At 41.5% G+C, this 12689-nt stretch overlaps 1 protein-coding gene across 1 annotated transcript in view; it reads right to left on the reverse strand.

Annotated features, from left to right (window-relative positions):
* Positions 1–12689, reverse strand: part of usp43a (ubiquitin specific peptidase 43a) — a 581344-nt gene that overhangs the window by 112944 nt on the left and 455711 nt on the right. Inside the window, exon 7 of the mRNA XM_078570881.1 lies at positions 7510–7657. Coding sequence (XP_078427007.1) covers positions 7510–7657 — 148 coding nt within the window. The remainder of the gene's footprint in view (positions 1–7509; positions 7658–12689) is intronic.

Raw genomic sequence — 12689 nt, forward strand, 5'->3', positions numbered from 1 at the left:
GTCCTTTGGATACAATAACCCTGTCCTGTGCATCGGCAGCATTCTGCCCATCACCATCCGGCCCCTTAACTATTGCTTCTGTTCCACAAACCATCAAACATACGAGTATGTGAGATACAAGGGGCCTCATCACCTTCTATTAATTGCTCAGTTCTGAAAGCTTGTAATCAATCTGTGTTAACTGATTGAGTGTACCATAATAACTTGACTGGCATGTTGGAGAACCACTGTTTTCCCATTACACCCTATCACCTTAGCCAGACCTTTTGACTCTCTCTCTGACCCTCTCTTTTATAGTATACTGAATCCCCAGGATTAAAGTTTATCTGTGGACAAATCTGGATTTGAGTGTGACTCTGGCACCAGGGAATGATCATGCACTGGCGACAGAGCCTCTGATCATGAGGGGGAGAGATCCTGTAACAGTTACCCAGAAAGACATAGGCTCGTTGATTTTTCTCTGAGACGTCTGCCTCAATGAATGTCCTTCTCTCTGCATGTAGGGCGTTCAAATGTGCACAAAAAATGGAACTAAGTGTAGTCCTTTCTAGGGTCAGGGGAATATCACGCAGCACACAAGGTATTTTGGGATTCCTCCCATAGGCCAATTGATAAGGGCCAAAGCCTCCAACTATTTGAAGCAAATTCTTTGCATGGACTGCCCACGCCAGGGCAGTTGTTAGTTTGCAATTTGGTCGATCTGCTAAGATCTTATGAAGCATCTCATTGATCACCGTGTGATTTCCTTCACAGGGTCCATTACTGAAAGGACTTTCAGTTGTGGTGTTCATAACTACAGTGTTCATATTTTCACATGTCTCTAAACTTGTCATTGGCAAACTCTCCCTCATTGTCAGTCAGAAATTTAGCTGGTGCTCCCAGTCTGGTCCCTATCCATTTTTCCATGGTTACCATGTCTATAAAACGTAAAATGAAAAAATTTCTCTCCTTGATCCACGCCTTTCAATCCATGGCTACTGCTTCATTAAAGTTTCCTGCCACTGGGAGACTACAATAGGCTGTGGTGGCGTCCTCAGATGCTTTTTACGTATCTTGGATTTTTCACTAATCTCTTCGATGAGCCTTGTGTATTCATAATCAACCACTCCTGCATCTTTTAGTAGGATTTATAACTGTGACAAGCAGGATGAGCAAAGTGTCGATGTAACTTCAAGACAATTTGCTTTTTCTCTGCCAAACTCTTATCAGCTGATGCCATTAACACTTCTTCAACACGCCGATTTGAAACGCCAGGTTTTGTTAAAAGGGATGCAATAATGCCCTGATTGGGTAAACGGCAGATCCACTGACTTTACAAAAGCAATTGCTTTATTATGTTCCATGTCCAGTTTCACCTGTGCCATTTCGATGGAAGGCTTTCTCAGCAGCAAGGGTATCTCACCAGAGACTACATATCTGCACTAATAAAGTGGCTTATTCCAGCTATTTTGCATAGAAATAGGGGTTGTCACCCCTAAACCTGAAACAAGTAGCCCTTTCATACTCCCTGACCTCACTTCAATCCTTACTACTGCGTGAATCTAAATAACATTTTAACCAAACTATTCCACACACTGTCAAGGTGCAACCGCTATCCGATTAAATGAATCCGCGACAAATGCACTCATTACTGGGCTAAAGCTTCTTGTGACTAGTACAATTCCCTCAGACTGATCATTTTCATCACCTTCAACTTCAAAATTCTCTGTGTCATGTGTTGATTCGAAAATGCTGCTGTTGCGTTTTGGGCAGTTCATTACATAATGATATTCTGAGTCACATCTGAAGCTCTGGTTAACAGTTCCTCAGGCATTCCTGGGGTTCATTCATCCCTTATTTACTACCTAATACTGTCATCTGACAGATCCGCCAAAAATGCCTTCATCCCCATGTCTTTTGTCTGTCACTATTTTGTACTGATGCCTGAATCCCATATCTGAACAATCTCAAAATGCTGCAATCAGTGAGTCCTCTATCCTTTGTGACATCACAGAACGTTCTATTTGTGCCATCAAAGCTGCTGAAAATGACTGCTTCCTGAGGAATGCTTTTTAAAATATCAGACATCTGATTCAAAAGGGTGCTTCTTTTTTAGAATCTAATGCCAAATAAGACCAGGAATCTAGGAAATATGCGACGCCTTAGCACAATCCAACAGTTCAAAAGCGAGCACTGAGCAAGGAATTTCCAAATTGAATTTCTGCAATCTTTTAGATAGTCTGTTAAAGTCCTTGATATATTCATCTATGGAATAATCATCCATCTTTTAAAATCTATCGAAGTCTGACTGTGCCTTGTAGGCATCTTTCTTGTAAATTTTATCCATGAAATTTAATAGAATATCCAAATCTTTATCGGTATCCAGCTGCCATGCATCAGGCTCAGGAAATACTTTGTTGTTGATTTTATTTTTGCCAGGTAGTGACAATGCAAAAGCAGTCCTTTTACTCTCTTCAGTAATGCTGTGACCCGTGTCCACTCTGCTCTATTTTCCCAATGGTCATAAGGTTCGGATTCAGAGAACATTGTGGGCGTCATACCCTGACACTTTATACCTGCCTTCAGCCATTTTTCACAAAATAACTCAGATTATAATCTCCTGTTTTAAAAATAATCTTAATTTCCAATCTTCACCTATAGGCAACCATTTTCTGCTAACATGTTAATTCATTCTGAAACCAGACGCCAATCTTCTTTACTTAACAACAGCTTTATTTACAGAATGCAGCACTACGTATGTCTGCCTCCTCCCTGACCAACACCCAGTGTCCCAGTTGTCTTTCTTTATATATGCTCAAGGTGCTTAATCAATCAATGCTTTTCACTTGTATATCCCTAACCTTGATAAACAATTAACATACCATTAACACTCCAGGCACAAAACATTCGGCACCTTCAGGTAAATTAATCATGATTGGGAGTTTCTAATAATTACCCTTGCTTGAAGGATTTTGGGAAGGTCTAAGATTTAAGCTGTTCCTTTTGGGCACAGTGACACCAATAGGTATGCATTAAAAGCTTTTGAACATTTTTTTTCTAATTTACTAAGGAACAGGCTACAACTACTTTACTGCAGTATAATTAACAGATGATTCTATATAGCTTTTAAAAGTCATTTTCAGTAATTTAAAACCAGGTCACCCACAATTTGATTGATTCTGTTTAAAAATGCTTATTTTTCTGATAAGCCCATTATCAGCTATATTAATCAAACGGCAAGAAGTTAACACATTTAAATATTTTAAAAATATTTCTGAAGCAAAAATTTATTTAAGCATATTTTTTATAACACTGGTTCATGGCAAGTTTTGTGTGTGGCAATATGCGAATAGGTTTGAATAGAAATGGCGGCTTATCCTCAACTCCAGGTTACTTTTAAGAACTTGCTGGATTTGTACATTAATTCCCAAATAAGCTCACAACACAAAGTTAAAGCTCAGGCTTAACACCCACTGAACCAGATAATTATGAATTAAATGCTAATCGACCTCTCTGGCCCAGAAAGGGAACAATTTAAACTGTGCAGTCTTATTTCTACAGATAGTAAATAGTTTACTTTTCTTTTCTTTCTGTCTCTTTTTCCCTCTCTCTCTCTTAGTCTAATATTTATTTTCTCTTTCTACACCTGATTTGCTCTAATCATCCTCTGTCATTCTCTGTTTCTTCTGCAATCCTTAAATTTCATTGGTTAACAGCAGCTTGCATTCATAGCACCTTTAACATATTAAGATATTCCATGGTGTTTCACAGGTGAATTATCAAACCCAGTTTTGGCACAGAGCCACTAAGGAAATAGTAGGACAGATGACCAGAAGCATAGTTAAAGAAATAGGTTTTAAGGAGCATCAAAGAGAGGTGGAGAGGCAGGGAGATTTAGGGGGAAATCCCGTGGCCTTGGCAGAAGAAGGCATGAATGCAAATGGTGCAGTAATTAAAATTGGAGGATTGCAAAGATTAGTGCTGGAGGAGACAAGGAGGGATGAGGTCATGGAGGGATTTAAAAACAAGGAAGAAAATGTGAAAAATCAAGGTGCTGTTTAACCAGGAAGCAATGTAGATCAGCAAGCATTGGGACAGGTGAACGGGACGTGATGCGAGTTAGGAGGGAGGAGATATTCTGTTGGTCCCATTGTTCACTCAGGTCCCAAGTGCTCCTCACCCTGCTGTCATAAGCTTACACTTTCAGCAGTTATGGTACTAGCTATATTCAAGCTAAAGGGTGCAGGAAAGAAAGATGCACAGCATGGGGTGTCCTGCTCCAGCAAGAACAGCCCATTCTAATTCACTGTAATATCAGACCACTGGTCTATGAATCAACATTTTCATCCAGTTAGATCTTCAAAAGTAGTAACCTCATTTCATAATTACTCCTTAATACCCCTATGAAACAAATACTTTGGGAAATAAAAAAAAGTTTCAGAAAGTTTACAATATAAATGTGAAAAAGTTGCAGGTTGTATATGAAGAAAAAAAGATACATGTATGACATTAAACACAATTAAAGTCACCAAATAGTTTGGTCCTTCTGGTTTTAAAATGCATGTTGTTTATTGATGTAACCTCATTTAAGCAGTTAATTAAAATAGCTAACAAAGATTCAGATAAATTCTTGATGGCCAGCAACTCCAGGCTGTTTTGTGTGGGAAAAAAAAGTTTCCATGATCATAACATTATCAGATGTGACATTCCACTCAGAGACATATGACACTGCATCTAACACTAGCACTTGAGATAACTTTCTTTCAGTGCAAGATAAAATATTAAAATCCTTCAAGAGGACCAGTGCACGTCCTGTGGATAAAGTGTAGGTCTTTTTGTGCCTGATGTTTAATTTAAAACATCTCTTGTGAGTGCTTGCACTAGTGAAATCTGAATCTACATCGATAAGGTCAGGCAAATGAAGGGAAAAAAAATTTCAAATTACATTTTGGTGCATTTTAAGCAGCAGTGACCTTTTAAATTCAGGATAGATTGCATGCCTGAAAAGTCTACAATGCTATGTCATGCCAATTTGCTTTCTCAAGTGATTTATTTAGGGTCTTGAAAATAGATCAGATGACAACAACGTTTGTAACAGGAAATGCCCAGAGCAACAGTACAATGCAATTATTAAATGCATCGCAGTGGACTAAACAACACAAGTGAATTGCAAGGTCTAGTCTGAATGTACAGTTTAAATATGTATTAATTGGTCTCAGAATGCCACACTTAGCTGAAAGAACAGCTTAAAGCAGATATCGATCAGCATCTTATCCGCAGGGCACACTCATTTGCTTGGAACTAAGTGACAAATATCTTTTCTCTCCTGTCACAGTCAGTAATTAAAGGTTTACAGCTACATCCAACGGCATGACAGATTTTTCATGGACCTTGCATAATGATACTGAAAGTGGGCTGCTATAAATGCGGGTAGGTGGCTGTTGTGTTTGGTGGGAGGGCAGGGGGTGGTGGGGGCGGGAACCAGTACAATAGTTGTCTGGAAGCTAGAAGTGGTTTTAATTCCTCTAACTTTTTCTGGGTGACTATTTCTGTATGACAGTCAGAACCATCCAAAGTTTGCAATTTAAATTGCAATTTTGGGTGATTCCTAGTCAGGGCAATTGCCCATTGGAGGTTTGATCTTCCTGGGCAGTTCCGTGCAATCCTTACCTAGGAACTTCTTTGTAGGGTGGTGGTGGTTGGGGTGGGGTTGGGGGTGTGTGTGTGTGTGTGTGTGTGTGTGTGTGTGTTCCCCAGCGGATCTTTGGGGTACCCCCGAGTTACACTGCCCTGGAGCTCGAACACTGCAGGCCACTGTATCAGTGCAGTTTAGACTCCCAAATTACACAGCGCTTTTATTACACAAGTTTTAACTTCATATTCATTTCATTTCCCTCACTTACCAAAAGATACAAAGCAAAACAATTCAATGTGACACCTTACAAAGTCCTGTGTGCTTTGCCTCCGATTTTCTCTCCATTTATATTATTCAATGGAAAATTGTTGGCAGTGCATTTGTTTTTTTTTAATAAGTCACTCACTGTGTGCAAGGCCCTGTCACTGGTGCCAGATCTGAGGTTCCAGCCAGGATCAGCAGTTTCTATAAAATTTATAAGCTACACATTTGCAAAGTCCGATTGTCTTGAGGCAGATATTTTGAAAACCGCATGTTAAATATGGATGGAAATGGTGGGAAACCATCAGTGCCTACTGACCAGGTAGCACCGTGTGTAGGTGTTGCTTTGTGCACATGCATCACAACATGAAAGAATATCTCACCTTCATCTCTGCCAGTAGATGGATGTGGAGACAAAATATTGAACTGATGTGTTGCATCAGGAGTGAATCTGCATATAATCACCTCATTATCTGTCATTAATTTGCCCACATTTTCAGGAAACCTCTCCAACTGTATCAGCTTTAAATGCAGCTTTCCTCAGATAGTATCAGAAATAATAACCTTACGGCAATGAGTTTGTTGATTTAATTGTCTAAAGATCAATGTGAATATAGAAATAAAGCCCATGGGCAGGATTTTTTGCTCGGCGGCAGGCGTGTGCCCAAGCCGCTCGAGCGTGAAATGACGTCGGCCGAGCGCGCCAATGTCAACGCGCAGTTGCACGATAGCTCGGTCGGCACGTGTCGGAGTCAGCAGCGCGCCCGCCAACAATTAAAAGGCCTGTTAAGACCATTAAATAATCAATTAACTTAAATTTTTTGCTGCCCGTCCAGCCTAACGGTTGGCTGGCAGGTGAAAAGGCCAAGTGGCCTTTGCATTTTTTTGGAAACCTCATCCACAGGCGGGATGAGGTTTCTAAACGCAAATCAAAATAAAATAGAAGTTTTCAAATTGAAATAATAACATGCCCCTGCTCATGTGACACGAGGACACATGTTTTATTACATTTTTATTTTCTTTATTTTCCTTTTAAAAACGCTTCATCTCCCCGAGGCAGCTCTGTGCCTCAGGGAGATTTTCAAGCACTCACTCATGCGCATGCATGAAGTTCGTGCTTGGCCCGCTCACCCTCCTTCCCTCCGCCCTCGGCAAGGCAGCGCCAAGTGCTGCCACTCGTGTTTCATGCTGGGCAGGCCTTAATTGGCCCGCCAGTGTGAAATTGTGGTCCAGTCCTGATCTCGGGCAGCAGGCAGCTTCCTGACTGCCCCCACGCGCCAAGGGCAAAGTCCTGTCCCACAAGCATCCTATTTTCTTTAAGGATGCCTAAAATCCAACTGATAGTAATTCAGTCTGCTTGCTCTGGACTTTGCTAACTTTGACAGCCAGTTCAGTGAATGAATAAGAATTGCAAATCACTCAATGTAGCACGTTGGATATTTTTCCAGGGAAAGTTCAAGAACTCGGAGGATTCACAAGTTTAAATACAGAGAGGGTAAAATTCCTGTCATTGTTAATTTTAACAAAAACGTAGGAACAAATTTGAAGTAATTAAACCCGACTTTTTGTTCATGAACACTTTTTGGACTGAAATTAGTGAGGGTAAGCATTTCACTCCCAAAACCGTTAGTTACCTGACAGCTTGCTGCCCTGTCCCTGCTGAGTTGCAGATGAGAAGAAGCACTTTGCCAGTTGCGCCATGTTGAATTAACTCGACTGGAGTTGTTTCAAAGCCATCGGAAGCAGCCTTGTAAGAAGATGCAGACATGCTCTGGTAACGCCCTGTTTTGCAATAAGACAAACAATTTAAGATTCTTGGTGTAAACATCATATTTCTTTTCATTTACCAAAAAATGAAAATAAAACAAAATTGCTGAGATCAGTCTAGCACCAACTATAATCTTTTATGTTTAAAAACAGTATAATAATTTTTGAAAACAGTTTAGACATTTTTTTCACAGGATAAATATGGATGAGGAAGGCAATTTGGCTCATCTTAATCCATTACTCAGAAAGACCCAACGATGTCGATTTTAAATGAGTTTCCCCTTCTATCATTTTGTGCCAAGTCCATCCCCATGTATTGAATATTTTTCATATGAAGAACTTCCTGATATCAACTTTAAAATTTACCTTGTTACCAGCTTGAACCTCTATCTCATTGTCCTGCTCCTACCATTTATTTTAAAATAGCCCAGATTACACTTTCCTCCACTGTTTGTTATCATAGCGTAATTTTATCATGTACGATTCCCATCTTGTGATTTGGGTTTGACTCTGAACAGCATAATGCTTCCAAAAGTCAGTGAGTGGGAAAAATTGAGAATGAATAATCTGGGACAAAATTAATTGGCATTTGGTAAAGTGTGGGCTAATAAATGAAAGGCAACATGTATTTGTTAAAGAACAAAGAACAAAGAAAAGTACAGCACAGGAACAGGCCCTTCGGCCCTCCAAGCCTGCACCGATCATATTGCCTGTCAACTAAAACATTTTGCACTTCCAGGGTCCATATCCCTCTATTCCCATCCTATTCATGTATTTGTTAAGCTGCCTCTTGAACACCACTATCGTACCTGCTTCCACCACCTCCTCTGGCAGCGAATTCCAGACACTCACTACCCTCTGCGTAAAAAACTTGCCCTGCACATCTCCTCTATAGTTTTCTCCTCTCACCTTAAATCTATGTCCCCTAGTAAATTAACTCTTCCACCCTGGGAAAAAGCTTCTGACTATCTACTCTGTCCATGCCACTCATAATTTTGTCGCCCTTCAATCTCCATCGCTCTAGTGAGAACAATCCGAGTTTCTCCAACCTCTCCTCATAGCTAATAACCTCCAGACTAGGCAGCATCCTGGTAAACCTCCTCTGCACCCTCTCCAACGCCTCCATATCCTTCTGGTAATGTGGCAACCAGAATTGCACGCAATATTCCAAGTGTGGCCTGACCAAGGTTCTATACAGCTGCAGCATGACTTCCCAGCTTTTATACTCAATACCCCTGCCAATGAAGGCAAGCATGCCATATGCCTTCCTGTCTACTTTATCCACCCGCGTTGCCACTTTCAGTGACCTGTGGACCTGTACACCCAGATCCCTCAGCCCATCAATGCACCTAAGTGATCTGCAATTTACTGTATAATTCCTGCCTGTATTAGACCTTCCAAAATGCATTACCTCGCATTTGTCCGGATTAAACTCCATCTGCCATTTCTCTGCCCAAGTCTCCAACCGATCTATATCCCGTTGTATCCTTTGACAATCCTCTTCACTATCTGCAACTCCTCCAACCTTAGTGTCGTCTGCAAACTTACTAATTAGCCCAGTTACATTTTCCTCTAAATCATTTACGTATACTACAAACAGCAAAGGTCCCAGCACTGATCCCTGCGGAACTCCACTAGTCACGGCTCCCCATTCAGAAAAACACTTTTAACATTAAAGGTTAATTGTCTTTGATTAACGATTGAAAATGGAGAGGGTTGATGAGGGTAATGCAGTTGGGCTAGACTTTCAAAATGTGTTTGACAAAGTACCACATAATAGATTTGTTCACAAAATTCAAGCCAATAGCATTAAATGGATACCAGCATGGATGCTAAACTATGAGACAGAAATCAGAGAGTAGTGGTGAATTCATCAGGCTGGAGGGAAGAATGCAGTGATGTTCCTCAGGGGTTCTCAGCATTAGGACCCAGGCTCTTTTTGACATACATGAATGACCTGGACTTGGGTACCCAGGGCATAATTTCAAAGTTTGCAGGTGATAAGAAACCGACAAATATAATACAAACTGAGGAGGAGAGTAACAGAGTTCCGGAGAACAAGGATAGGCTGTTAAAACAGATAGATAATGGCAGGTGTAATTTAATGTACAGTAGTGTAAAGGGATATATTTTGGCAAAAGAATGAGGACAGGTATCATGATCTAAACGGTGCAATTTTAAAGGGGATGCAAGAACAGAGGGATTTGGGGATGTATGTGCACAATTTGAGAAGGCTGTTAAAATGGAATCCTTGTCATTTATTAATAAGGGAATAGAGTACAAAAGTAAGGAAGCCATACTAACATTTATAAAACATTTGTTCTGCCTCAGCTGGAGCACTGCAGTCAATTCTGGGCTCAACACTTTTGGAGAGGTTGCAGGGAGGAGATTTACTAGAATTGTACCAGGGATGAGGGGCTTCAGTCAACTGGGGACACCGGAGAAGCTGGGACTGTTCTCCTTAAAGCAGAGGAGGAGAAGAGGAGGTTGCATAGAGGACTTCAAAATCATGAATGATTTTGTGAGCAAATAAGGAGAAGCTGTTTCCAGCGGCAGTAGGGTTGATAACCAGAGGACACAGGACAAAACAATAGGGCAGAGAACAGGAAGATTTTGTGATTTGGAAAGCACTGGCTGAAAGAGTGCTGGAAGCAGATTCAATAGGAACATTCAAAGGAGAATTGAGACAAGTATTTGAGCAGGATAGTCAAATTAATTAGATAGCTTTACCAAAGAGCTAGCACAGCCACGATGTGCTGAACAGCCTCCTTCTGTATCTTACTACAGGCAGAATTTCACACGTTGGGCGGGCTCGGCTGGGGTGGGGAGGTCGGTAAGCCGCCCGCGATCGGGGCCGGAGGTGATTTCATGCCTGCCCAGTGTGAAACGCGATTGGCAACGTTCAGCGCTGCCTGTGTGGGTGGGGCAAACACGGCCTTCACGCGTGCGTGCTTCATAACTTCTCTGAGGCAGAGAGCTGCCTCAGGGAGATGAAGTGCTATTAAAAAGAAGAAAATAAAAATGTAATGAAACATGTACCCTCATGTGACTCTGTCACATGAGCAGGGACATGTTATTAATTAAGTTTTAAAATTTTTATTTTATTTTTATTTGCTTTAGGAAACCTCATCCCATCCATGAATGAGGTTTCCTAAAAAGTGCAAAGGCCGCTTGGCCTTTTTGCCTAATTCAAGTTAATTGATAATTTAATGGCCTTAACAGGCCTTTTAGTTGTTGGCTGGCGCGCTGCCAACTTCGGCTGAGCTAAACATTTTACCCTACGATTCTATACGATGTCTCCTATACAGGCTTAAAAAAAAAACGTTTCCCCAGACTTTCTGGACAACTCAGATACTTATAATAGGGATAAGCTTCATGGCTCTTTTCTACATTACCTCCGGCATTTCAATGCCTCTCAACTGTTTCTCAGTGATCACAGAGGGACATAATGCATTCAGAGTATGGCTTGACTAGGGTATGGTAAAGCTTAATTATTGCTCCTTCTCCCTTCTATTTGACTATATTCTATTGGCTTTGTTGATTGCTGCACTCTGTTGCTGGAACAGATTGGCCAGGGTCTTGTAGTCAGCGGCAACTATCAAAGCCGAGGTACAGATAATTGAAAAATGTCCATCAATGCAATGGGGACTGAGGAGCTGGAGTGCGGGAGAGTAAGGGTTGGGAGGGAATAGTTCAGAGCTGGGGGTGGGGGAATGTTTTGACACTCCTGCTGATTTAAACAGCTGCGTTCCTGGGCATCCTCTACGCTGCTAAGAGCAGCCCCAAATAGATCAGCGAAATACAAGTCTAAGTACAGGGCAATCAGCCTGCGTTTTTGTGTTGACAGGTCCTGACAGGACCATCAGCTTGCGCTCTCTCAGAACCCATTCAGGTGAACCACAACTTCTGCATTCGAGCACAAGTGGGCTTGCTGGAAATTGTGGATCTGTTATGTCTCAGCACTCACCTCTAATGGGATCACTGGATCCGGGCAATGAGAAGTGTTTATATTAAAGCTCTGACGTCTCTTTCAACTTCATCCTCAGCTATTTCAAATCATTTCGCCTTGTTCCCTTCCTTCGTGCAGCACGTTGGCACTTAACTGCATTAAATTTCATCTGATATTCAATCCACCCACATTTCTCATTTCACTCTTTCTGCAGTTTTTGGACTGCCTCCTTTAATTTCATTGCTCTTCCTGGTTTGGTATTATTTTAAAATCTGACCAACTGTATTGCCAGAGTTTCTGAAACAGAGCCAAATTGTATATTTCCAGTGCTATTATCAAACTGTCAATATTGTAATTTCTGCTATTGATTCTCAACCAACCTTATCTGCACTAAAATGTGAATAAGGTAACTGCCAATTTAAGTAATCTCATAATAAGTATAGATAGAATGAACGGTATTTACTGGGTCTTGCCTGCCGAGACCCTGAACGAAAAAAACAGTAAAAACAGGGAAATAAGAATACTGGTCCAAATTGTTCTTTCCTTCTGCCCAATCAGAGGCCAGCAGCTCTATCGGACAGTGCCTATCGGAAAGTGCCACCTGGGAGGTGATGACTGGTGCTGGTACGACATTCACCTGAGGCTTAGGATCGTTGCTAGATCCAAGGTCACAGGTGAGTGATGGCGGGTTTGCTCGTCATGCTCCCCGCATGCCGCGCCCCCAGCCTGCTGCTGGGTTAGTACCAGCAACGGCGGGATGAGACCCTCTAGTGGGTATTAATTGCCCACTCGGAGCCTCAATTGGTGGCAGGCGGGAAGGTCATCCACGAGGCTTCCTGCCATGGGCTTAATCGGGGTCAAGACGGGAAGACGGCCTGATTAAATGACCCCCCACCACCAAATTCGGCATGGAGGAAGGGATCAAATTCCATCAATAAATACCCGTAATACCTGTAGTGGACAATGGTGCTCGAGAGCTTGTAAAATTTGTGATTGACATCAGACATCAATTATAGTCCAATCCTTGATCTCATATGCTGGCTGCCTCCCAAATAGAGAATTGAACCAAATGCTTGTTCTTAAAAGCTCATAATTAGA

This window comes from Cetorhinus maximus, chromosome 24, assembly GCF_964194155.1.
Source record: "Cetorhinus maximus chromosome 24, sCetMax3.hap1.1, whole genome shotgun sequence".
NCBI classification, from domain to species: Eukaryota; Metazoa; Chordata; class Chondrichthyes; order Lamniformes; family Cetorhinidae; genus Cetorhinus; species Cetorhinus maximus.